We start from the raw sequence: 27594 nt of genomic DNA, 5'->3' as shown, positions 1-27594 counted from the left end.
GCTGCCTCTTTGCCTGGGAGTTAAAAGTGCTGGACCTGTATCTCTACATCCTCAGAACCAAAATGACTCCAAGGGCTTGCTGCTTTGCCTCGTGGTCTGAAGTCTCAAGGACATCAAATACTTCTCTTCAATCTACACAGAGCACCTCGACTTTAATTATCGCAAGTCTTGCTCTCCCAAGTGTGCCGATCCAGTCCAGGGCCTGGGTGTGAGTATCAAGTGCAGCATCTGCATCTCAATGCTGTTGCACGTATCAGAACCAACACAGCACCTGCTGCAAGATTGGGATCACCTCCCCACCACTGTTGCAGGGAGCGGAAAGGAACATTGCACTCTGACTCACACTCGGAACAGCCTCATCGCTTCACTTCAGAACCAGCACACTGCTGCCACTGATTGGAAAAGATCAACTCATCTCGGCGCCCTAAAGTGTGGATTGACTTAGAACATTGCATTCAGAACCACCTCACTAGGAGTCAGTGCATCACACTCGGAACCGATGCATCACCACGTGGAGAAATCCAGAGCAACAACCAAACTACAGGGGGATCATTGATCAAAGGATTAAGGGACTTGTGCTTGGCGGGCTCTTTGTGGTGGTCCTGTGGCTAGCCTGTGCTCAAACATGAGCAGTCTGAACTCTTGACTTTGTCCCATTCCAGTGCGACCAAATACCCAAATAGGCGATTATTGGTTCTAAGTGGCACTTCCACAGCTTTTCTTTAATAATTCATACCTCGACTTCTACCTTTTGGATTTTTGTTGTTTTTGTCCTGTTTTATTGATAAAAATATAATATATTTTTGTAACCTGGTGTGGAGTCTTTTTGTAGTGTTTCCACTGTGTTACTGTTTGAAGCGTTGCATAAATACTTTACACGTTACCTTCAAGTTAAGCCTGCCTGCTTTGTACCAAGCTGCCAGAGGGTGAGCACAGGTTAATTCATGGTGTATGACTGACTCACACTGACTAGGATTGTGGTTCCTGCTTGAACAGGGTACAATCAGAAACCCAATATCTAACAGTATCCCAACCATAGCACACTGATTTTCCTGGCAGACAAACATGTTTGCCATATTTATGGATGTTGTAAATACACACAGCATCCCACTTTTGCCCATTCAACTTGCCATGCCATAGTTGCACTTCAGGCACCATTTACAATGGACTAATGAGGAAGCTAAGCAGGCAAAGTAGGTAATTTCAAAGTACAAGACATGGTTTAAAGGGGAAACACAGGCACTTTATTACTGCTTATCAATGGTAAAGTGCACCAAGTCCTACAACTAGTAAAAAGGGCCCAGAAAAGGTCACAAAATCTACAGGAAACATTCAAAAAGTGTGGTTTGCTATAATTAACAATGTACACATTGTAAATATTGTTTTCAATATGAAATGAGTGTAATACAGATACTTTGGCCCATACTTATACTTTTTTTTGCCTCATTTGCGTCATTTTTTGACTCAAAAGCAGTGCAAACTTACAAAATATAATTGTGTGTCATAAGTTTGCGCCGCATTTGCGTCATTTTCACAAAAAAAGTATAAATATGGGCCTTTGTTTAATGTTATTACTGATTTTGCCTTTGATGATGATATCTCAAGACAGAACAAATGTGTCCATAGCCCCTTCTGTAATACAGATAGTGTCTCAACACAGTTAGCATAGACGCTATCATAAAGGGTTGGTCCCTCATTTACATGGAGGTGAGGACCAATGAGGGAAACACTTTGGCTCTGCACCCACGCCACAGTATGGACATGGGCACCCTGTGAGGCCAATCCCTTCAAGAGGGCAAAAGGTGTCTCCTGAATGCAGACGGGTGTAATTACTCACTGCACTCACCTTTAACAGGATGCCTGTTCGTCTTTTTTAAAATGTAGGCTGGGTACTGCTTGCAGTGTGAAAGATGAAGCAGCTGTTTCAAAGAGCCACTCCACCTTCCACTAAAGTGCTGCCACAAGGACTGCATAAGCTTTTGTCTGCCCTGGGGAAGGCATTATCTGTAATAGGGCCAATAACTCCCTTGGATTCTAAAGGTTGAAACGTTTAAATACTTATGAGGAATAAAGGTGTGTGGTTTTGCATAATAATCTCTTGATTTAGTATGTAACATTCTAAACAAATCATCATTTGCCTATTGCAGTTATGAAGTCAACTTACGTCATGCAAAAAAATTCTCCATGAGGAAGGCACTTGCTACTTATTTATCAATGGGAATCTCTCAGTTACTTACATTGTCAACCTATGGACTTGGGATATGGTATGGAACAAAACTAACTGTGGATGAAAGTGATATCTACACAATTGGCAGAGTGGATATGGTAAGTACAAGAACATACATTCTGGTGTTTTGCTGTATAACAGAGAAATTATAATATTTAGAATTACATCAGGAGCAAAATTATGCTCCTTAATAAAAGGTGCTTAAATCTTAACATAATTCAGGTATAGAGAACAGCCGTAACCCTGGGTAAATAACATAATTGGCATACATATAAATATAATTACTCACATACATTTGTCTAATTTTAATATATGCTTCCCATTACAATATCACCAGTGCTAACTCAATTGTCATGGCCCTAATATCTTTGAAGAGTTATCAAACTGCCTGGTAGTGTGATTTAACTAAAACTGCAATCATATTGCTTTTCTATTCTTTTTCTATTTTTTTCTATTCCTAATCTATGGTGAAAGTCAACAAATTCTTCTATCACTAAAAACAATATTTTGTCTCAACTTGATGGTGTTATGGAAGAGATTGTAAATGATTGCATTCCCTCGAGTTCTGTAGCAAATCCCTTTCTGACAACCTACTTCAATGTAAACACTCAACACAAATACTTTAATTAAAAGATCAAATCAAATCAAATCATTAGCATTTGTAAAGCGCGCTACTCACCCGTGCGGGTCTCAAGGCGCTAGGGGGGAAAGGGGGGGTTATCGCTGCTCGAACAGCCAAGTCTTTAGGAGTCTCCGGAAAGCGGAGTGGTCCTGGGTGGTCCTGAGGCTGGTGGGGAGGGAGTTCCAGGTCTTGGCCGCCAGGAAGGAGAAAGATCTCCCACCCGCCGTGGAGCGGCGGGTGCGAGGGACGGCAGCAAGTGCGAGGCCAGCGGAGCGGAGGGGGCGGGTGGGGACGTAGAAGCTGAGGCGTCTGTTGAGGTATTCCGGTCCCTTGTTGTGGAGGGCTTTGTGTGCGTGGGTGAGAAGACGGAAGGTGATCCTTTTGCTGACTGGGAGCCAATGCAGGTGTCTCAGGTGTGCGGAGATGTGGCTGTTGCGGGGTACAAATGATGACAACAGGCACCTTAGTTACACATGCTATATACTGTTTGTAATCACTAAATGATCACAAACATTAGGATGAGCCTCAAAAATAAGCAATGCATCCATATACAGTTATGGTTTTACATTATTTGACTGTAGTAGCCCAATGTACAATGTTTACAAACATATAGGACCCATCTCACAACCATAAATTTACATCTTTGCACGTAGGCAGAAATCTATACTTTTTCGCATTTCCGTATGTAGACTTATGTCTCCAACCCCTGTGGAAACATCTAGCAGAGAACTTATGAGTGCATAGTTACTACTAGTAACTTTTCACTTGTAGGCAGTGATCTCCCCCTTTTATAAAATATTGGAAAAATAAAACACATTGTTAATACTTTAAAAATATTTAAAACATTTTAATGTAAAATAGTAGTATATACATTTGATTAGATTAAATATTATTAACATAGAACTAATAAACTACAATGCTCCTGCATATGAGCTCAACAAACTAAATATTTGTTTAATAATGTAATAATTAAAGTAGAATATTTTAATTAATAAAACTGTTTAAACAGTTTTTTAAATCCCCTCTCTAGCATTTTATTATTCAATTAATATTTAGTAAATTTAAGATTTATGTCAGTCATTGGAAGACCTGTAAATATTAGGTTGGTCTTCCCCACAAATGTTTTGCCTTCACACCTCTTGCTTTTGCTGATCTAATTTTGCTGGCCTTAGATAGCTGCACAGTTTACCACGTCTCACCAGTGCTAAAGTGCTTGTGATCTTGCCCTGAAACATTGTTGAACTGGCTTACACCCAATCAGCAAACTTAATTCACTTGTAAGTTACTACTAAAGCTGCAATACCTGTGCCCAGGGCCTATACGTTTAATGCTACTAGTGGGCCTGCAGCACTGATTGTGCCACCCACTTAAGTAGCCCTTTAAGCATATCTCTGGTCTGCCATTGAAGTCTGCATGTGCAGTTTTAGACTGCCATTTCGACCTGGCAAAATAAACCTTTTGCTCGGTCCAACCCTTGCTTTTTTAATGCATATACGCCATCTCTAGGGTAGGCCCTGGACATCCCAGAGGGCTAGGTGCAATGTATTTAAAAAACTGGGCATGCACTTCTAAGTTTCATATGTCTTGGTAGTGAAATGACTCTTGAATTCATTTTTCACTACTGAAATAGAGGACTTAAGTATGCCTGGAAGAGCCATCACTGGGAGGATAGTAGGGCAGAGCTGGGCATAACCCTACTTACACTTGAATAGGCACTGTCTTGCTTTCATACAAAGGGCTGCATACTCCCTGTAATTTATCTGGAGCCAAGGCAGGGGAGGCAGGAAACCTGTTCACTTCAAAGGGAAACCTATAAAAGCTTCAGCCACTTCAAACTAGGGACCTGGTATAAATATTGGGCCTCAGACACCAACTCTTTGGTACACTTTTGAACCTGTGGACTCTGCCTGAAAGAAGGACTGCTGTGCTGCTGAAAGGACTGCCACTGTGCTGGACTGCTGCTCTGAAAGACTGTTGCCCGGCTGTCCTGACCTGCTACATGCTTGTTTTGGTTAGAAGGACTGGACCTGCATCTGTTCAACCCATGACCCCAGAATGACTCCAAGAGCTAGTTGGCTGGCTGGCTGGCTTTCTGACTAGATCCTAAGGGACAGAAGGCTCCAACAACTTTGACACTAGTACATGGACTATGTCATCTGTGAGTCCTACCCTGCTACGTGATGCCACCCCAGTTCTGAACCCTTGGGAACCCTTGGGAGTGAGCCTGAAGCTGCAATACCAGCCCACCTGTGGATGTAGCAGAACTAATAAATCTCCTCTTTCTTCCCAGACATCAAGGCAGTCCTCAAGCAGCAGGGCAGTCCTTCTTCTGTAAATTCCACAGGTCCAGGAGTACACTGATGAATGGCTCAGGAGGTTTAATATTTATACCTGGTGCTAGCCTTTGTATGGTGGGACTGCCTGTCCTACACACATATGGTTTTGGAAAGTTCCTTCCCTTCCTCTGTCCAGGCTCCAATCTTTCTGGGGTGGAATAAGGCAGGCAGGCCTGGTTTCAGATTCCTTTGTGTGGGTAGGAGGTAAAGTCCCTTAAACTGCAAGTGGAACTGGATGCATCCCCCCACTAGTCCAGTCATCCTATCCACACAATAGCTCCCTTTATTTCACTGTCTAGACCCCCACCCAGAACATTGGCCGAAGGCACTGATGGTTAGGACAAGAAAATGCCAACTTTCTAGAGATGTCCCCTGTAGGAGGATAATCATATAAACTCAGTTATTCACTTTTATGGAATTTAGTGTTATCTTATCATTCAATCCTGTATACAAATTCATTCACAACACAATGGATAGATCATGTACATCTTTTTGATGAACTCAATCCCATTTTACCAACCTTTACTGGCAAAGGAAACAGTTCTACAATCAATGTCATTATGATTTCCCTGCACGTTGTACTGTCTATTCAGGGTTCCCTTACTGTCCCCTCCATTTTAATTGACCACAACCCCAATGTCCTAGTTTGTGCTGCCCCTTCTCATCTACAAAAGTATAACCACTCTTCTTCCCTAGAATTTTCCAAAAACAAGGGTATTCACCTTAGGTGGGACAAAGCGGAGCAAAATGAGTTTTACAAAAGTTCATTTTAGACAGTATGAGAACTTTGTCACTTGTTTGTCTGACAGGGCTGACCCGGGCAGGGTGTGCAGTGTTTTCAGGGAATATGTCAGCATGCATCTAGCCTGCTGGTTTGTACAGTGTCACGGGGAACCCCATCCCTTTAAATGGTTTAATTCTTGTTGTACCACAGCTTTAAAAGAGCTTAAGCAGACTGTAAAAGAAACCCCCTGTAATATGTATAAATCCTCCATAGAGGCCAGAAAAACAGAGATCAGGAGGCAGGTCTAGGACAGTTTATGAGCAGCTTCTGCCCTTAGGGACAGAAGGGCTTTCTGGGAACTTATTCATAGCCCTATTTCCCAGACAATAATTAATCCAAAATAGAAGGCATATACTCCTGAAGATTGGGTGGAGTACTTTTCTGCCATTTTTAGTGATTAAGGCATCTGTCAACCCTTACTAGAAGTTCCACCTATATCTAGCATTGATAGCCTTGCCTTATGCAATGTCAGTGATATCAATGCAGTTACTAGAGCCGTTTTAAAATCTTTCCCTAGTGAAGAACCAGGCCCGGTTGGTGATCCTGTTGATGATTTTAGGCAGAACCAAACACTCTGGGTGCATTTGCTAGCAAATGTCTTCCGCAAAGCTCTAGGAGTAGATATGCCTAACACCTGGAAGGATTCAGTTCTGGTACCTATTTTTAAAAAAAGGGAATATGAATCACCCTTCATGTTATAGGCCCAGCTTGCTTTTGGACACCTAAGTTAAAATCTTAGGGCTGATTTAAGAGTCCCAAGTGCCTCCTTGCACCACATTAGCATCATTTTACACTAATGTGGCCAAAATAGCCATGTCAGATTTACAAAGTGGCGCAATGCATGCATTGCGCCACTTTGTAACCCTTTGCGCTACAATATGCCATTATGGATTGTTGATGAAAGCTATTTTGATTACTCAAACTTAGCATGGATCATATTGATAATATAAATATATATACAATCTATGTACTGTGTTTTCAATTAATTAATTAATTAATTAATTAATTTGTGTACAGGATTGGATGATATGATAGCACCAAATTCCATAAAAGTGAATAACTGAGTTTATATGATTATCCTCTTTCAGGGGGCATCTGTGTGTATACATATATTTACTTAGTTCCCTAGGAAATTATTGTGTTGCCCTATTTGTGTAGGATTATTATTATTAACTTACCAAAAGTGTTTTCTCAGAATTGTGACTTACAATCTGACTTAACCACTAAAGAGTGTTTTAAACTTTCATTCATTTGAGTGTAAACAACATATTTATATCTGTTCCCAATCCAAAGTTATCAGATGTAATAATGTGAACCAGTGCAAGTCAATGAGAGAGATAGGCCTCACAACAGCTAGGAGCTGTTCACTGTTAAAACATGTAAACTGTAAGTTGCCCTACATTTTATAGAAAATGCACCCTGCCCTATAAGCCTTTAGGGCCTACTTTAGGGGTGACATATATGTATTCAAAAAGAGGGTCTAGGCATGGAAACATGTTTATTTTGCTAGATTGATATGGCAGTATAAAACTGCACTACAAGCTGAGGCATGTTTTAAAATGCTACTTTAGTGGGTGGCACAATGAGTGTTGCAGGCCCGCTCGCAGCATTTAATTTACACACCATGGGTACAGATAGTATCATTCACCAGGGACTCACCAGGGATGTGCTAATTCTGTGTAGTCTAATTTTAGTATGTTTAAATGAGAAGCACAAGCACTTTAGCACTGGTCCACAGTGCCAAAGTGCATAGAATCCTAAAGATATAAAAAAAACGAATTCAGCAAAACAGAAGTGGTGAAGGCAAAAGTTTGGGAGAATATCACACAAAGGATGTGGGCTTTATCAACCATCCTTGATGTTAATTGGACTGGAGTATCAACATGTTTAATTAACTATGCTTGCTTTAAAACACTGTGCATTCTAAGTTGTTCTTTTCAGATGATGGGTTATTGTTGCAAAAGTGTATGGGTGGTAATTGCAAATTATTTATGTGTTCCAGTTTTTTCTTTTTAAATTTGTTGATGCTTTCAGATATTTGTGGAATGGTGTTTTGTGCTTTACTCATTTTTCATTATTTTGTAAAGAGTAGGGATGATCAATGAAATTAGGTGGGGTTCCTGTTGTAAATACATTTCGTGCAGGCAGATGTTAATTGTGCAACTGCATTCACCCAAGAGCTCATTGTTTATATAGCAGTTAATTGAAGTATTGTGTTTTTCATGTGTAAATGTACATTTTTGATTCACTATCTTATTTTGATTTTCTTCTACAGATTTTCCTCGCAGTGACAATGGGTTCATTCACATTTGGGCAAACTGCCCCAAATGTTCAAAGTGTTGCCAGTGCTCGGGTGGCTGCATATGAAATTTATAAGATTATCCAAAAGGTAAGATGTCAAATATGTCACAATATTGTATGTAATAGGACCACAGTTTATGTTCCCACACATGAAAATGCACAAGCTTAACAAATACTGTTTTCTATCTGAAAGAGTAAACAATAGGTAAGAAAAATAACCCCATTCTCTGATGCTGTATCCCCATAAACTGTTTCTTTCAAGCCAGCAACACTGTAGCTAATTTAGTTTATTCAATGTGAAATTCATGTAAATAGCACTTTTTGCCACTGGAAACATTTTTTTTTAATTCTCGTGGCTACAACAGTATGTTTAATTTCCACAACAAACCTATTTATCAATCTCTGTGTATCACACGTGTAAGCAATTTCATAGTGTCCATATGCTGATTTAATAAACAGCTCAACACACATAGTCTATGTATTCATTTAAAAAACAAATCAACACATAAATTCAACAGTCTGTGTGTTCATTTAAAAATACATCAACACACAATAAAATTGTGAATTCTTATTGCAGAAGGCCTCCAGTATTGAACTTTTTAAAGTCTTTAACTGCCTCTCATAGTTGATATGATACAATTACTTTATTTGAATACCAAAAGTATCTATAAAAGTACAAACATGCTCAGTTAAATACAAACAAATATGAATAAAAAGTAGATAAAAACAGCCATAAAAACAAGTGGATAAAATCGAAAGCTGTACATGGCCACAACAGACAGCTGTACAATCATAGTTCAATCTGACTTAACCAGTGTTCATAGAGCGTCGAGCATGCACTGCTGCGCTTTGGAACGCCCCAACATGAGCAATTACCTCATCATTGCCAAGCTGTAAAAAGGAATTAAGGGGTACCCGAGGATTATAAATGTTTCATCTTTTTACAAAGGGAATCAGAAAGAGTCTAAAATACATAGAATAATATCTGCAGAAAAATATAAATTGCGTCACAGTTTGCCCAGACTTCCCATCACAAGGGCAAAGCATAAAATCAAGATTAGCATTAAAACCCAGAGCAAAGCATAAAAGGTGTCTTATCATGCCAGTCCTGTAGCAAAACAACAAGTTCCGCTCCCATCAGCCCATTGGTCTATTCATGTACTGCGCTGGCCTGCTGCCCATTATCAAATTCAAATAGGCAGCCATACTAGACTTCCCCCTTTCTATTGTCATTCTTTCAGGGTTCGCCAGATTAAACAAGGTCGACTGCAGCTGTTTTTCTTTTTTATATTGATATTTGGATTACCCTTAGAGCCTGTAAAAACCAGAAGACCCCTATATTTTTTGTAACCTCACTGTTTGTATTTAATATAACTCTGGCCTTCATGCCCATGTGCTAGTAAGTTAAAAAGTGCACTAGTACTACGTCCATCCCATATGTAAGAAGATTAGACCACAACTTTGAGCTGTTAATGCAATCAAACGCTGATGTCAATGCCATAAAAGCCAGTTACAGAGGAGAACGTTTGCTGATTGTTTATTTTCCAATTACCAGTGACAGGTTTAAGCATTAGTCAGTAGTACCAACATGGCTCCTAAAACCAATCTGACAGAGCTGCAGGATGGACTTATCCTCAATTCATTCCCTAATCCTGTTGTACAAGACTCTGCCCAGGATCTTAACCCTAGTGTTGATTAGGGAGATGGTCACCCTTTTTTAAAGATTGGGACAATGATGGAAGTCATCTATGAGCTCTGAAGTGGGCAGTGGGCAAGACTATTGAAAACATTCACAAGTAAAGGGGCCCAGAACTAAGAGTTAAACTTGGTGAGGTCGACTGGGCTGCCGTCTGGCCCAGGGGCCTTGCCTCCAACACTCTGAGCTATGGTCTCTTCAACCTCATTCAAAGATACCTCTAATTCCCTCAGATTGGGTCTTACTGTGAAGTCACTTGGGGTGCAGCCTAGGTTCTAGCAAAATGAGCCTCCCATGCCCCGCTGGAAGTCGGGGTCACTACTTGGCTCACGCTTGTCATATCCTTCACAGCCTCTCAGAACAGTTTACTGTTCTTTTTGGCTGCCCATAAAGCCAATGAGTCCCATTGGGATTGAAGCACTCTCGTCTTCCTCCTGGAGGTTACATGCTTATAAACCTTATGCCAAAATGACACCTCTGAAGGGTCCCTCGGTCTAGCTAACAATGCCCTTTATAATTGACGGTTGGCCTCTTAACATTTGTTGTCAATGCAGCTAGGCTTAGTGGTTAATGTGCAAGAGGAATGCACTAACTTTATCATAACACTTTCACAAATCTGGGTAAAGGTCTTTACCACTTCACAGCCGATATCATTCTCAGTTAAGCAAACCTCTACAAAATTTTAATTAAAATTATGTTGTGGAAGAGTTGGCCAGGATCAGCTTCTCTTTAGACTAATTGCAATCCGTCAGTGGTTGATTGAATATTTCTAGCTACACACTCCAATCTGAACTTAGGTCTACCGGACAATATAAGTGCTGCCTCTATCGGGTGTGATCCCCACAATCAGAAGGGACTACCCTCCCATGCTGCAGTGAGTCCTCCAGGCTAGATGATATAAAAAATAGTATTTTATAGAGGGACAGCCACAACCCCTAAAAGTTGATAACAAGGGTGTGGTGTGGGGAGTAACTCCCATTACATTATTAAAATCATGAGAGGAGAAATAACCTGTCAATTCTGCCCTCCGAGTGTCAATATCACTCAAGGTGTCAGCTAGATTATTTGTGTTTATGGATGAGTTACTCAAAGGCTTAACATATTTGCATAGTCTAGCTTTAAAGTCCCCAGCAAGGTCAAAGCCTGCCAATTTGACATTAGTGCCAACATTTCTTTGCAAAAAGAAGATACAATCAAATAAAAACGAGAATTTGGTATTCGGAGTATAGATAAAATCATTATTGTAAAAATTAATTAGGTACAAGGTTACTCCCCTCTTATCTCACACAACCTGGAAGTTCCCTATTTGGCCACAATTTCTTTAGAACTGCCCCCATTTGAAAGGTTTAAGCAAATTGCCAGCCCATCCAATGCTCACCCTGACCAGGAGGGGGAAGCTGAAATACAATAACATTCAAGCCCATTGAATAACAGATCCTCTGTTGCCCAAATTTCCTGGATTATATGTATATCATATTGGCTTATTTATATGTACATCATATATGTACATCATAAAAGCTACTGATTTGCTGTATTGTAATCTTAGATTGAAGACCTACCACATTCCAGCTCAGTATCCTCAATGTAAAGTTGTTAGGAACGGAATTCTTCCAAAAAGTTAGAGAAGTATCAGAATATGGCAATTGAACTAATGGGTCAGATGTGGGTACTATGCTATCAGTGGAACTAGGTACCAGTCAGTCCAAATCATCAAGGTTACTTACAACTAGGAACCTGTTACAAGACACTAACTGGGGACGGGGGAATGGCAGTTAAGGCTACCCCAGGGAACTTGCAGCATTTTAGGTTTGTAAAACTACCCTAAGGGAAGAGCACAACTCTTAGTATCTTTATGACCCCAATCTTCCTGTGATGTGAACCAATTCTTTACACAAGATTGTTTGTGGAAGATCACAACCATACAATCCCTTGATAGGTCTTTTTCGGAGCCACCCACCCATCCTACTCTTCTTATCATTATAATCTTGTTTATATTAGCTAGATTGAAATGTTTGTATTTAATAGGCCAGTCTGTGCATTTATTATGCAACTCCAACAAGATTCCATTTGTGAATCCTTGGAGTGGGGGGACCCCAACCAGCACTAGGTTGTAAGGGCAAGCTGCGGGTGGTAGGTCCAACCGTTCTTTACTTGAATTAAAATGGGTTCTGGGGTGGGCTTGCTCAATGGTGCTAGCCCCGGACCTTCCAGGAACCTGCTTGTCCTTGTGGCCCCCCACTAAATTTCCGACACACAAAATCAAGGTTGAATGCATCCTTGACCAAAAAATCAGAAGTTTGTGTCTGTGTTGATTGGGTATTAAACTATTTAAGGCAACAAGAGGCTGTGGTGTAGCCATTTTTATATGGCTTTTGTGCGCCTGCTTCAGGCGTTAGGCCTTTGTGTGCTTTGCCCTAGATGCATTTTATTTCTTTGCTCGCAGCATCGGGCCTCTGTGCACTTTGCTCTAGATGCATTTTATTCAGCTTCGTACTGTTATTCTTTAATAACCAGTTCTACGGTCTTGTTTTATTCTTTATATCACACTGTTTAGCCTACTTCAGCATCAGAGTTTTCAATAACACATTCTTGCTCACTCTGTGCTTCAGTCAAGGATACAGACTGGTACATTGCCGATAGACGTGGTAGGAGTTTAGTCTTTGGGTTGTAGACGATACACACTTCTGTGTAGGACGTTTTATTACCACATCGACATGTTAGTTATTAAATCACTTCCTTGTCCTAAAACAAAACGAGAGGGAGATTCCGACCAGGGAACCACAACTATACACTGATTGCCCTGTTGCAAATGCTGATCCAGATCACAGGCCTTTGCTCAGGTATGAGGGTTGATGACTTCCCAGGGAATCTGAAAGACAAGTTTAGAGCTTAACATGCTGTGCTCGAAATAGAACAAAACTAGAGGGAACGTAGTTTGTTAACACTATGATAGTGTTATTCCTATGTTTCACTCCCTTGGTTACTATATTAATCCTACTGTGTTGTATGGTTCTGGTTATTGCGGCTCACGCCTTATTATCTAGAATGCAGTCGTTTTATTAAATCAATCTATAAAACGTAAACTGTTTCTGTCATTTGTATATAAGATCATACTGTAAATGAGAGAGCTGGTTGGGACCTGAGCGACCACAACTTTCCTGAGAAGTTCTAAGATGTCATGCGCTTGGCTGCCAAATTATCCCTTCCCCTTGGGAGAGATGAGGCACTGCTAGTTAGCCGGAGCAAAACCAGATTGAAGGTGACAGGTGTCCTTCTTAGTGGGTCAGACTTAGTCCCCCACACCAGGAACGAATCTGACACCGAGAAATCCAGGAGTCTCATTTAGGATAATGAGAGCCAACGCGACAAGGCAAGCTGGCCCTGACCTTGTCACTTGACACAATGTTTGCTAGCCCACACTAAGGAATTCACAGTGGGCTTTTTCTTCTTTGACCATAGGGTCAGATCTGGCAAGCGACCGGTGGTTGGGCATGGAGCTGTGGCCGGTCCCACGGGTTCCCGCCACCTGACATTTGCCCACTGTAGCTCCGGAATGAGCTTGCCTCCTACAGGTGCAAATCCAGCCCAATGTTAACATGTTTTAGGGAAAGAGAACATGCACTTTAGTATTGACCAGCAGTGCTAAAGTGGCCACTTTAGCACTGCTGGTCAATACTAAAGTGCATGTTCTCTTTCCCTAAAACATGTTAACATTGGCTCATCCACAATTGGAATTGATTGTGCCACCCACTTCAGTAGCCCTTTAAACATGTCTCAGGCCTGCCATTACAGAGCCTGAGTGTGCAATTTAAAACTGCCATGTTTACCTGGCAGGTTAACACTCTTGCCAGACCCAAATCTTCTTTTTTAACACATATATGTCACACCTAAAGTAGGCCCTGGACAGACCCAAGGGCAAGGGGCAGTGTATTTAAAATGTTGGATATTTACTTTCAAGTTTTTCATGTCCAGGTTGTGTCAAACTCTTAAATTCATTTTTGACTGCTGCAAGGCCTGTCTTTCCCATAGGTTGACATTGGGATTGTCTTATTATATTTTATATGTGTAAATTCCAATTGGAAAGAGATGGGACCCCCAGGTTTTATGGCTCTGGAATCACAATTTAAATTCCCAAGTCATGGTGAAGTCGGATTTTAAATTGTAATTCTTAAAATGCTACTTTTGGAAAGTTGGCATTTTCTTACTTTAAATTATCTAGTGCCTTCTGCCTGTCTTTGAATACACATCTGGGTTGGTGACAGCCAGGCTCTTGTGCATTCCCTCCAGATAGCCAGACACAAAGGGAGTTTAGGTGTGACTGAGTGGCCATCTGCATGTTGATGGTCCATCCTGGGTAGGATGGGAGGGAGGAGCTGACATAAGTGAATGGGCTGGCTCTTGACCCCTCATAAAGGGCTGCATAACCCCCTGTAGTGTGTCTGGAGCCAGGACAGGAAGGGCAGGGACTTTGTGCACTTTTAAAGCATCTCTATGAAGGCTTCCCCATTTCAAAGGCACCACAGGGTATGCAAACTAGACTTGTGAACCTACCCAATCATTACACTTTTGGACCTGAGGACATTGTGTCAGGATGTAGGACAGCTATGCTGCTAAAAGGACTGTCACTCTGTTGGAACTCTGATAAACTTTACTCGACTACTGCTTAGCTGTTCATGTCCTGCTGCCCTCCTTGCTCGGGAGTGAGAAGGACTGGACCTGCATCTGTTCCCCAGATCAAAAGTGACTCCAAGGGCTTGCTGGCTTGCCTTCTGTTCTGAGTCTCAGAGACATAAAATACTTTGCTCCTCTGTGCTACATTTGCTGGTCACTGCAAACTGTGAGTTCTACCCTGCCAAGTGGTGCCAATCCAGTCCTTGGCCATTGAAAATTGGTTCTGCAGCTGTTGTATATAGAAATCACACATCGTCATCACTGCGCTGATCAGAACTGCTAAATCTCCCCTTTACCTCAAAGCATTGTTGCTGCCACTGAGGACAAATGCATTGCAGCACCAACTGCTTGATTCGGAATCAGAGCATCGCCCTCTGTTCTGATGCATCGACTTCGCATTGTGGCTTCTTGGCTCAACACTGACTCATCACCTTCATTGCAAAAGGTTCTACACCACACCTTGAGGACACTACATCAGCGACTGCGCAGCTCAATGTTGCACCCCTGACTGCATGGATTGGAACCGATGCATCACCTTTGCATAGTCTTCTCTGCTCCTCATATTGGATCTTCAATGTAAACACAGCCCTTCATACAAGGTATTTTTAAGCCGAACAAGGTTGGTCCCTGTAGTGAGCCCATGCTCAATTGTGGTCAGCCTGAGCTTTTGATTCACCCCGGTCTAATGTGACCAGAGAGCTCTTAAGTTAAGTCTGCCTGCTCTGTGCCAAGCTACCAGAGGGTGAGCACAGGTTAATTTATGGTGTGCAACTGTCTTACCCTGACTAGGGTTGTGGTTCCTGCTTAAATAGGGTGCATACCTCTGCCAATCAGAAACCCAGTTTCTAGCATTGATTGATACACATTCAGAAGGTGCAGTTCTATGCGCACAAAATGGAATTTTCCACTTGGGACTAAATTGTAATCAGTCTTACTTCACTAGTCGGTACTCTTGAACCTTCACTTCAATAGAGTAGCCCAGTGATTGCTAATGTTTAATGTCATATTCAGGGGCAGAGAACAATATGCTTGCTATATTCTGGCACCAGAAAGTTAATTTAATACGGTGATGCTATTTTACAATATAATTTCCAGTATATATTTTAATTCCATTATAATGCAGAATCTCTCAAACCAGTTCAACTTGAACGTTTTCTTTATGCTTGCTCATACGCGTTTGGAATAACACAGCACACCCGACATTTTACATTCTGTTTCATTTATCTTAAGTACATTTGCTGAACAATAATACCTTGTATTTTAACCCTGACAGTTGTTGTATTGACATGCAACCCTGAATGTTCATTCTGAACATCTTTTATTCCATTCATGGTGGGGGTATATTCATTTACCGCATTATGGAACTGGTTAAGCAAAACATTCCTTTTTAGAATTGAGATTACATATTTTCGATTTTAGGAAGCAGTGCCCGGTTTACTGTCACTTTACACAAAGAATCTGATAGACGGCCTTAGATGGCGTTAAAGTAAATTAATTTCATAGATATTTGTACCATTTTTGAATCGACATTATCACATTACCTGGCTGAAACTGTAGACTTCTGCAAATGCCTCCTTTCTTGAAATAGTTAAGAAAATCAACCAAGGATACAAAGACAACAATCCTGTCCTGTTATGTTAGAGGTGGCTTATATTTTATGCATTTCATTTGCTATCTTGAAGCATGTTTATTACTTATCTGTAAGGATAGCTAAGGAAGTTAAAATAATTGTAAAGAGCGCATGGATAAAATAACCGCAGGGGCGCAACCCCCAAAATAAATAATTTTCCAGTTCCTTTAACAAGGGCTGGAATTTGAAAATGCAAATTTTACTCTAAAGAGATCCGCAAGCCCCGCCCGAATATTCTTGTCAGAACATCATCTGACATACTTTTCATCTCTCCAATATCGTTTAAAAATGTCACCCGACTGGACAACAACAGAAAACCTCCACTCAGTGGAATGATCATTTGGTAAACAAAATGTAGGACACAAAATTAAGGCCAGGTGATATTTTTTGCACAATATGCTGACTTAAAAGCATCCCTAAATAGCATTATGTGCTCAAATGCTTTACATTCCAATTTGTGCAAACATGAACAGAACTGATCAGTAACAAGCGTTTCAGCGTCATGTCATTACCTTCATGGATCAATAGTACCTCAGTCACTTTGCCCGTATATTTATCCAATAATTTATTTCAATGCTTAATGGAATGTGTCTGGTAAATAAAAACGCTTTAAACCGGGAAGTAACCAGTTAGAATGTGTACAAAGTCATCTTTGTCTTTGATCCCAACATTAGATAAAATAAGTAAAGTTGAGATGCGTAAAACTTGGTAAAAGATTAATTACATTAAAGAACCTCATTTACAAGGCCCGTGGCACAGGGCGGTGCAGCAAGTAACTTGCTGCACCGCCTTGCATCACCGGGAAAGGGCAGAAATGCATTGTATCTACAAGATACAGTGCATTTATGTCCTCTCCCCTTGCACGAGCGCACTAATTGTAGCTTAGCACTAAAGCAGTCAACCTTGCACAATGGTGCAAGGGTGCCTCTTTTGTGGGGATTATTGTTTTTGTGCCATTAAGGGACACCTTTCTACACAAAAACAACCACACGAGCTGTTTTCCTCTTTCTATGGGGCATATTTAAAAGCCCCTAGCACCTTCCTGCTTCACATTAGTGTAATTGTTTTTTAAGCTAATGTGGCGTTAGGAAGGCTTTTTTGCCATGACATATTTACAAAGTGGCCAATGCTTGCAGTGCGCCACTTTGCACCCCATTGTGCCACATTACGCCTATGCAAGGGGGCGTTTTGGCAGTAGTAGGCCCGCAAAAATGGTGCAGTGAAATCTATAAGATTTCACTACGCCATTTTTGGTGTCCTTTTTAACGCCTGGTCAAAGCTAACATTAAAATGATGCACCAATGGAAACCTTTGGGCCTCCTTGAACTTTGCTGCACTAGCTTGAAAAATGTCGATGCTAGTGCAGCAAAGCACCACAATAGCATCAAAAATTTTGACGCTATTGGCCTAACGATAAATAGTCATAATGCACTGTATTGTAAATATGGCACACCCAGGGTGTCATTAGGTGGGGCAGGGGCAACACAAGAAAACTGGTGCCTCTGCACTGTTTCTTGTGAATTTGCCCCCATGTGTGCTGCACAATGCAGCCCACATAGAAAGAGGAAGAAACGGGGATAAATAAAGATATGTCTCCTCCTTGCGTCATTCTAACACCTCCCCTGAGGTGGCGTAGGAATCTGACACATTCTCAGATTTGAAAAGCCAGGAATGTATCAGATTCCTTCGGGTTCCATGGGTGTTGTGTGGGAACACCCCAAACAACACCCTTTGAATGCCCCTTTCACGCAGTGTTTTGCATGAAAGGGGTCCATATATATACAAGGCTATGAAAAGCCACGAAAGGTAGCTTTGCATGGCCTTGTAAATATAGGCTAGCACACAACACCACAAGAGCTTCAAAAAACAATGACGCTTTGGTGCTGCTAGGGCCTCGTAAATGAGCCCCTATGGGACAGATTTGCAATAAATTGGTGCAAGATTGGTAGCACCCCACTGCATCACTTTAGAAACACAGGCATGTGCTGTATTAACAAGAATATGGCACACCCCTGTGTTTCCCCCTGCGTTGGCACTAAATTTGCTGCTGAACGCCACCCTATCCATCCTTGTGCCATGATGCAAGGATGTCTGCATTGCAGGGAAAATTGTTTTTGTGCAGGAAGGGATACCTTCCTGCACAAAAACAATATGCATTGGCGATTTGCTTTTTCTATGCGTGCTGCAGAATGCAGCACACATAGAAAGAGCAACAAACAAGGAGAATGAAAGGATTTCTCCTCATTTTGCCATGCTTACGCCACCCCTGGGGTGGCATTAGTTTTTGGCGGTGCCTCAGATTTACAAAATCTCATAAATCTGGGGCGGCGTCAAAAAGCAATGGGTGTTGCTGTTGAACCCCCACAGCAACACCCACTGCACGCTCCTTCTGCGCAAAGGGGCCATATTTACACGATGGCATTAGGCCACAAAAAGTGGCTTAACGCCCCCTTGTAAATACGGCGGAGTGCACAGCACTGCTGAAGTGTCATGAAAAGTGATGCTCCAATGGCTCGCAAGGCTTGTAAATATGCCCCTTTGTTTGTTCCTAGGCAATTTTGAAAACACAAAATATGTTTGAAGTTAAGAATGTGAACAGTAAAATCCTCTTTGCACATTTCTGTCCTCTCGATCCTAGTTTTTTTATAATACAATAATTTATCTTTTCCAGAAGGCTGTGATTGAAGGCATTTCGTAGCTATATTATGCAAACATTGTGCTTACTCTGAGTTTTACCAAAAAGGTGTGGCACAACGTGATTTTGATGCCTTCTGTCTAGGAATCTGCATACATCCTGTATGACACCTTTCTCTGTCAACAAAATGCAGCAGGTTTGCCTTTCTGAAATTTATCCTAGGCTTGTGTAAACTCTGCATCGCTTGTAATCCTTATCCCTGTGCAAATGTGTGTTTGCATAAGAATTGATAAAAAGCACTTGCCTCCTAATTTGGATCTACGTATTGAACATGTTCAGTCTGCATGCTCTTTCTTGAGTTACATAATTCTCATTAGAAATGTATAAATTGGTTAAAAAAACGTTCGATTGTCATACATTGTACTCCCTGATGAATCCATAAATATCCAGTGCAATAATAATGCCATCTTAACCTCGCTTTTGTTTTTGTTTTTTTTAAGAAACGTGATATTGATAGCAGCTCTACAGATGGGCACAAACCAGATAAGTTCACAGGAAGGATTGAATTTAAAAACATTTACTTCTCTTACCCAACAAGACCTGATGTTCATGTAAGTTATACTACATTACAATGTTGTGCCCTTCAGAAATAAACAAACATTTTTCCTAAAACAATAAAAAGGCCATACTTAGCTCTCAATGACCATATTAAAAAAGTGAAATATCACATCACATTCGATAATCTTGAAAGGGCGCTTATAGCACTTGTATGCCTGTGGTTTCAGCCAGAAACAAAAGGGCACACTTGGTTTACTGGTTATGTGTAAAAAGGGAGAATTTTCTAAGATCATAATGCAATACGTTTAGAGATGAATCATTCCCCACAGATCTACATCACCATGTCTTGAAGTATATGATTTTCTTTGAATGACGAGACTGTCTGATGAAGAAACCTATAAGTTGTCCTGTAATATTAAGCAATTACTTACAGGGATTGTAGTGAACGTGGGAAACGTAAGGGTGAAGACTCTGAGCAGTACTCATCCAGTCCATTAGCAATGTATCCGTTTGAAGGTGCATAGTTGAGACATGGTTACAATAAATATGAGACGTGATGTCTCAAGCAGACCTCCATATGTTGCCTGGCACCTAGCTTGTTTTCAGAAAGAAACGGAAGAAGCCGGATCAAATACATAATGCAAACAAAGGCATCAATGGCAAAATGAATGAAAAACATATTCAATCCTCTTGCAGAGGCTAGAGCAAATCGAAAAAAAACACATAACTTCCCCTTGGCTCCATTCACCAAATGAATCTGGTTTAACCAGCATACACCATATGTTTGCAAATGAGCCTTCCATATTTTGTTTTAAATGTGGGGTAGCCAGCTTAAATCTGGTGGCATGCTGATCTTGGTGGTCACCAACAAACCGAAGCAATAGGTGAGCTGAGGATTTGTTCTGACAAACAACTTTCCCAAAAAGACCATCTAAAAGCAACATTTTACCCCTACCATCATTATCCACTGGTAGTTTTCGTAATTGGGCCACAATGCAGGATTCCACCAACTCCCGATCATTGAAACCAGCCAATTTAAGGTGCCATTTTACACCAATGTGATTGTGAGATTATCAAGAGGCTGAGCTTTGGGGTGTTTTCAGCTGTTGAGTCAGGAGAACCCCTGCAGAAAATAACATCAGTGTTCAACTTCCTCAGACTACTCAGCACTGCAGGAGCTGAGCAATAGTTTTAATGTGACAGTGTCAGAATTGTGGATAGCACTTCATAGGGGTGACAGAATCCACTGATACCCTATTTCAAAGAATTGCACAAAGTCTGCGAACAAAGAATATAAAGCAGTGCACTGCAGCTGCAAGTTTCCAATTTTAATATTCAAGGCATCTGATAATAAAACCAGTCTGCGTATTACCAGTCAAGACACTCCTGCACAGTAATTGTGTCAGAACGCAGGTTCATCAAGTGAAAAAACTAGCACATCAAGTCACCTCATGTGCATGTCCCAAAGCCATGACACTAGAATATCTAATAAATGCAACTGTATTAGTATTTATAGCTGGCAAAGAACTTTCTAGAAGGGCACAAATATAATCACTCTACTAGAAAATGACAGTTTGTGCTTTTGAAGTTGTGAAATAAACATATCTGAAGACTTATTGGCGCTCAAGGAGGATTACATCGTCTTCGTCTACCTCATGGACAGAACACTTCAACTGACATATCAATGGCACCAAAGAATGGCCTAGACTAGGCCAGACTAATGGAACATGTGTAGTTCCCTGGCTTATTTTCGCTCATGGAGGATCTATTTGTGAGGCTCTATCAAGGCCTTCGGGAGGTCTTTGTACTTGCACCTTAGCTCTCGCCTGTTTTTGCCAGTTGAAAGTCAAGTATTGCTTTGAAAAGCCTAAAAGATACAACTGAATAGAGATTTTCAAATGTTGCACCATGTGTGAATTAATGTAAAACATAGCGCTTATCACTTCTACAATCAATCTAGAGCGTGGTGCTCATGATGCAAGAATCAACGTGGCTTGTTGCTCCCTAAATACAAGAGATTCTCATGAGACTTTAACCTTTCACGAGAGTAACAACCATCTTAGACGTGGCTAGGTATTTAAGCTGCACTCATTTCTGGAAGCTTTGCTTGGTGTCGAGGACTTCAGGTAATGGACAACGTCGTTGCTCTCTTTTGATAACTTAACCTGTTACACCATTTTAGTTTCAATCTGCATTTTGGGGAAACTTCAGAGAAGCATCATTAACATACGCAAACAAAACTAAAGGTGACAAACGAAAAGCAGCTACTGTTCTTTACAGTAATGCACAGACAAAATAAAACACATGGTAAGGTGCGACGCCTGTTCCTAAGCGCAACTTACCAAGGCTATATAACATAAATTGAGCACTGAATGTGCTAGGTTAAGATAGATTTCTGACACAAGTTTCGGTGGACCAGTTTCATAAACAGTCGAAGAGATTGAGCAGCGCAAAACACTGAAAACAGAGCACAACACAGCAACCATAGTACAATGTACTATTACCATGTAATAATGCATTGCAAAACACAGCAGCAGAGTAGGAAACAGAAAACATCACCAGCACAACAAACTTTCACACACAAATATGTGCCACATTGTTGTTAAACAGTAGCACCTCCAGAATCGTGGTTTCATAATATGGGGGGGTCATTACGACCTCGGCGGTCTTTTTGCAAGACCGCCGAGGGACCGACGTGCGGAAGACCGCCTGTGCAGGTGGTTTGCCGCTCGTCGTATTATGACTGTTGACTGCTCTCCATCGTTATTCCGATGGAGAGCCGCCAAAAGCCATACTTAGGGGCGGCGGGGAAGTGGAGGTTGCTCCACCTCCACGCCAACAGAACACCGCCTTGCGAATCACATCCAGAGATTCGCTGTGGCGGTGTTCTGTTGGCGTGGCGGTGTTGGCGGAGCTGCCCCCATGGCTCCTGTCCCCTCCTGGAGGATCGACGGAACAGGTGAGTCGATCGTCCGTTAGGGGAGGGGGGTGGGGGGGTGTTGTGTGTTGTGTGCGTGCATGGGGGTGTGCGTGTGTGCATGTAGTGGGGGTGTGTGAGTGCGTGTATGCTTGCGGGGGTGTTGTGTGTATGGGAATGAGTGCGTGTATGGCTGTGGGTATGTCTGTATGGATGTGAGCGTGTATGTTTGAATGTGGGTGTGCATGCCTGACAGTGTGTGTGGCTGTGGGCATGTATGTCGGGTGTGTGCGTGTGTGTGTTGGTGGTGCCTTCATGCGTGTCAGGTGTGTCAGTAATGTTATGTTGGGGGTCGGGGTGGGGAGGGGGGCCCTGCCACCTTTGGGGGGTGGCAGGGGTGTTTGGGGGTGTAGGGGAGGGAGTCAGGGTGGGGGAGACCCCTTTCAGTAACCGCCATGGTCATAATTCACCTAGGTAAGACCGCCAGCCTGTTGGTGGTCTTACCGCCAGTTCTCCGCCATCCGCCAGGGTTGTAATGACCCCCAAGGTGTTGAAAAGCGCTTTCACGAAACACTGCCTTACTTAACCACCAAGTACAACAAATGGCGCCAGTCAAAACTGTTTAGTGATCGGCCCAAAGAGTACAAAGGTCTTCTTTAGAGTCTGAATAAAGTGAAAAAAGGTTAATGTTTGTCTTAGTTTTTGATGCCAAAAACGTTACTGAGAAATATTCATTGCCAAGCTTGGCACAAGGAAAAGCTAATAAAATAAGGTGACATTGATTAACACAGTTGTGTTAAATCCAAAGAGTTGGTCTTCGATTTCTTTAAGAAAGCAGTTGTGTGACACTGAAAAGACTATGTGCACCACCGTGCGGGTAAGAATTAAGGAAACATACAATTTTGAAACACAAAACAGAGTTTCATAAAAGGAGGGCAACAGGTGTTAAAGGAGTAAATAGTGTAATCCAGTATAAAGAATCTGTCTTATAGTTTAAAAAAATCCCTGAAAGTTAAATGAAGGTGACAGGACCCCACCATTGACTGAGGTAAGTGACTAAAAGATTACAGAAGACCACTGATTCCCAGAGGTGGGCTCAAAAATCAATCCCAGACTACACTCTTTCTATTGCATCCCACTGCTCTTTACCCTATAAATGAGTCCTTACACTCTCGGATTGTCCTCTGTTGCTGTGTATCCAGTTCATATTGGAGTCAATAGTCCAGGCAGCACCAGGTTAGTGCCTTGGTTTTCTGACACTAGTCTTTCAACAGACTGTGACAGAATTGACACGTGGATTTCAGCAGGTATTGCATCGATTTTTTGACGCACAAGGAATCTTTTGCAAAGGTGAAAGCTTTGTTAGCTCTGAGACTTCAAAAACAGGAGGCAAGCTCAATCCAAGCCCTTGGAGGCAGAGTCCTTCCAGCAAAGTAAGACACCAGCAGGGCAGCAGGCAACAGCAAGACAGAAATCCTTCTCAGCAAAGCAGTCCAGATGAGTCCTTTGGCAGCCAGGCAGCTCCTCTGACAGGGTGCAGATGTAGGTCCAGAAGTGGCTGAGTTGGTGGGGTCAGAGACCCAGTTTATATACCCAAAATGCCTTTGAAATGTGGGAGACTTCAATGAGTGGTTTTGAAGTGCACACGTTCCCCTTTCAAGCCCAGTCCTGTATGCCAGGGTCCCAGTGCAGGGTTATCAGACCCTTTGTGTGAGGGCAGGCCACTGGCCTTTGAAATGTAAGTGTAGGGCCATCCACCCTTCCAGGCCAGGAAGACACATTCATTATGCAGATGAATGCAGATGTGACTGAGTCTCTTGTGTTTGTGGTTGTCTGGGAGAAATTCACAAGGGAGCTGTCAAAAAGCACAGACCAACATTGATTGGAGACAGGCTGTAAGGTACAGATGGTTTTATGTGCAGAAAAATGCTCACTTTCTAAAAGTGTCATTTCAAAAATAGTAATATAAAATCCAACCTTACCAATAAGCAATATTTTCTATTACCATTTTGGCCATACTAAATATGACCCGTTTATTCCTTACAGATAAGAATCTACCACCCAAAAAGTAAATGAGGGCAGTCCTAATGCTAGGCTGTGAAAGGAGCAGGCCTCACAGTAGTGAAAAATGAATTTAGGAGTTTTCTACTACTAGGACATATAAAACACATATGTACATGTCCTGCCTTTTACCTACATATCACCCTGTCCTATGGCTTACTTAGGGCCTACCTTAGGGGTGACTTATACGTAGAAAAAGGGGAGCTTAAGGCTTGCCAGTACTTTAAAATGGCAAGTTGAAGTGGCAGTGAACCTGCACACACAGGCCTGAGACATGGTTAAGAGGCTACTGATGTGGGTGGCACAATCATTGCTGCAGGCCCACTAGTAGCATTTAATGTACAGACCCTAGGCACATGTAGTGCACTTTTCTAGGGACTTATAAGTAAATCAAATATGCCAATTGGGGATGAACCAATGTTACCATGTTCAAGTGAGAGAGCATATGCACTTTAGCACAGGTTAGCTGTGGTGAAGTGTGCAGAGTCCTAAAACTAGCAAAAACAGCATCAGAAAAGTGGAAGGAGGCAGGCAAAAATTTAGGGGTTGACGGCCCTAAGGCTGTCAGGTCTAACATCCATCCTCGAGTGTAAGTCTGGGAAAATGATAACATTTAAAGGCACCTTCTTCCCCATCTAGATGGCTTGTGACACTGTTAAAAGGAGTGGACTGGGGAATCAGGCTAATGCCTTATGAAACACAGAGGTCCAAATTGATTATACATTGCAGATAATTCTGAGAAAGTTTTTAGAAAAAGATGTTCATGTGGACATTGACTAACTACACACTAACTACATTCAAAAATTGATTTCAAATGACAAATTCCAAATTTCTGCTTTCCTACACTTCTTGCTAATAAAATACTCCACCACCAGTTTCAGTTGGTCTATCACCAGGGCAGGGAACGCTGAACAAAACAACTATGAAAGCACAAGATTGAAGCTAGGAATTTGGTTGATTTAGGAATGTGCATAGATGTGTTGTCTGGGCTTACCAACCCCAGGCATTTTAGAAAACTATGCACCTAGGGAGGCCTTGGCAGTGTGGCTTGCATAGACGCACCACCCTGTCTTACCCAGAATGCTTTGCTAACATGAAACTTTGGTTAGAAAATGAATTCTCTCACATTTCTGTCACAGAAAGTTCTTGAATATGTGGATAATAGCAAAAATCCCATAATTTTTGGAGCTTGCCCTTCTACGGATTCAAACAGTAACTCATGTCTGATACCAGCAGACAGGAATAGTCCAAATCTTTGGCATTGTGATTCTGTGTATTGCCTATGTGGTCTTTATACAGTCAGTTCAGAGTTTTTTGCGACCTGCTCAAAAGAGCTACTTAACAGCGGGGGTTAACTTTTTATCAGGAGAAATGTGGAACTGTGGTGGTGGTACTTTGGCCCTGTTCCTGAAGTTTTAAATTATTGTACAGAAATTAAGAAAATGTGAAGTTTTGTCCATACCTCGACATGTGCAGGGCATCCAAGTAGATCAAATATGCTGGAATTCATACCAGGCACATCACCCTGGATTTCACTGGATCTCTATGTTTGAGAAGTGTCTGGGGTTGTTTGGATTCTCTGGGTGACAGGTGACAACAGGCCCAAGTTAAGCATACATTCCTTATAAAAGATTCCAAATCATAATTATTCACTGGTGTGTAGTGTGTGGATCTCTCTTCAAACCCACTGAAAATCTGATCATATCTGGTATCCATACAGTCAAGAGCCCTTGATGGGGACGTCAGGGCAAGGCCAATATGGCCTGTCTGGGCAAGGCTGATATGCCCCATTTGGTTTTCAGTTGATTTCCAATTTTATCAAATGGACTGCACCCTCTTAATCACCTATGCACAACCCCAACCTATAGAAACACCATACATTCAATCCATTCTAAAGAGACACCAATGAGGCTAAAGTCTTGGTACTGAAGGATACTGTGCAAGGGAGATTTGAGGGAATTGCCACATTTAATAAAACAAAATGTTAAAATGTTAAAAATCTTACAAAGATCTTGTTAGGCATGATATAGAAATTAACCATTCAGGAAGAGGGAGATCTGGAATCTAGGGAGAGAAATTTCAGAATGTGCAGTTGTTATCAATATATGATTGGATTATGTTTTCATATAGTATAGGGATGATTCCTTAACCGAAAAAGGACTTTAAAGTAGTATTTAATTTTGAGTTACTTTCCAAATTTCTCAAATGCACTGTGCCCAGTTTATCCATTGTGGTCCATGCAAACCCACTGAACATTGAAACATATGTAGTGTCCCCAAACATAGGAGACACAGAAGAACAAAAGTGAGGCCAAGCTTTTGTAGAGATACATAGCTGTACATGGAGCCTTAATGAAAATATGATACTTTGAAAAAACGGCTAGCTTTCTGACAAATGCCATGCTCAGTGTATTCTCCAAGTCAGCAAATCAGGGTGATGGAGATCTGGCATGCAGCAATCAAACCCTTTATATTTGTAGATATTAAAATTGTTTGCTTATGGTATGCTTCCCTACTGCTCAGTGGTGATAAATGTGGCCCAGTGACAGGTGTCCTAAGCCAATATTTTGCTTTCAGTTGCTTTCCAACTTTCCTAAATACACTGCACTCTCTGTATTGTGTTGTGGGCACCACAGACCCATTGAGAATACAAATATCTTGTAAACACATGATCAGTAGATCCAGAAAAAAAACATTTGGGGTTCAAACATTGGCAAGGATCGTTGATGTGGGAGGGGCACAGAAATAAATTACAATGTTTTGGCGGGAAATTGCTAACAATGTGACAAATGCTGTGTTCAGCATATTCTAATGGGGAGGTGTGGATGTAAAAATATAGATCTTTAATACATTCCATATAGTCATGGTTTGACATCTTTCATCAAATTACCAGTGCACCATAAACAGTGCTTCTGGTTAAATGCAGTTATCTGCACTAACGTTGTGCAGAATACATTACCTTGGAAAGCTTACACATATTTGATATTCTGACATTCCAGACATTCAAGGCAACACTACCTTTGTTACAGTTATGGGATTTGTATTTGTCAATATGAGAAAGGCAACATAATAATACTAAAAATTACAATACCTCATCTACATGATCTTCATCTTATCTTGAAGCAACACTAAGCTATTGATGCAGAGATTGAATGAC

The 27594-nt window shown here is 41.4% G+C and overlaps 1 protein-coding gene across 8 annotated transcripts in view; it reads left to right on the top strand.

Annotated features, from left to right (window-relative positions):
* LOC138262021 (ATP-dependent translocase ABCB1-like) overlaps positions 1–27594 on the top strand; it is a 920359-nt gene that overhangs the window by 289538 nt on the left and 603227 nt on the right. For all 8 annotated transcript variants that reach the window (XM_069211673.1, XM_069211677.1, XM_069211676.1 and 5 more), the window contains 3 exons: positions 2148–2325; positions 8245–8358; positions 19403–19513. In XM_069211673.1, the coding sequence (XP_069067774.1) occupies positions 2148–2325; positions 8245–8358; positions 19403–19513 (403 nt within the window). The remainder of the gene's footprint in view (positions 1–2147; positions 2326–8244; positions 8359–19402; positions 19514–27594) is intronic.

The sequence above is a fragment of the Pleurodeles waltl genome, chromosome 10, assembly GCF_031143425.1.
Source record: "Pleurodeles waltl isolate 20211129_DDA chromosome 10, aPleWal1.hap1.20221129, whole genome shotgun sequence".
NCBI classification, from domain to species: domain Eukaryota; kingdom Metazoa; phylum Chordata; class Amphibia; order Caudata; family Salamandridae; genus Pleurodeles; species Pleurodeles waltl.
This window is presented reverse-complemented; position numbering and strand designations above follow the sequence as displayed.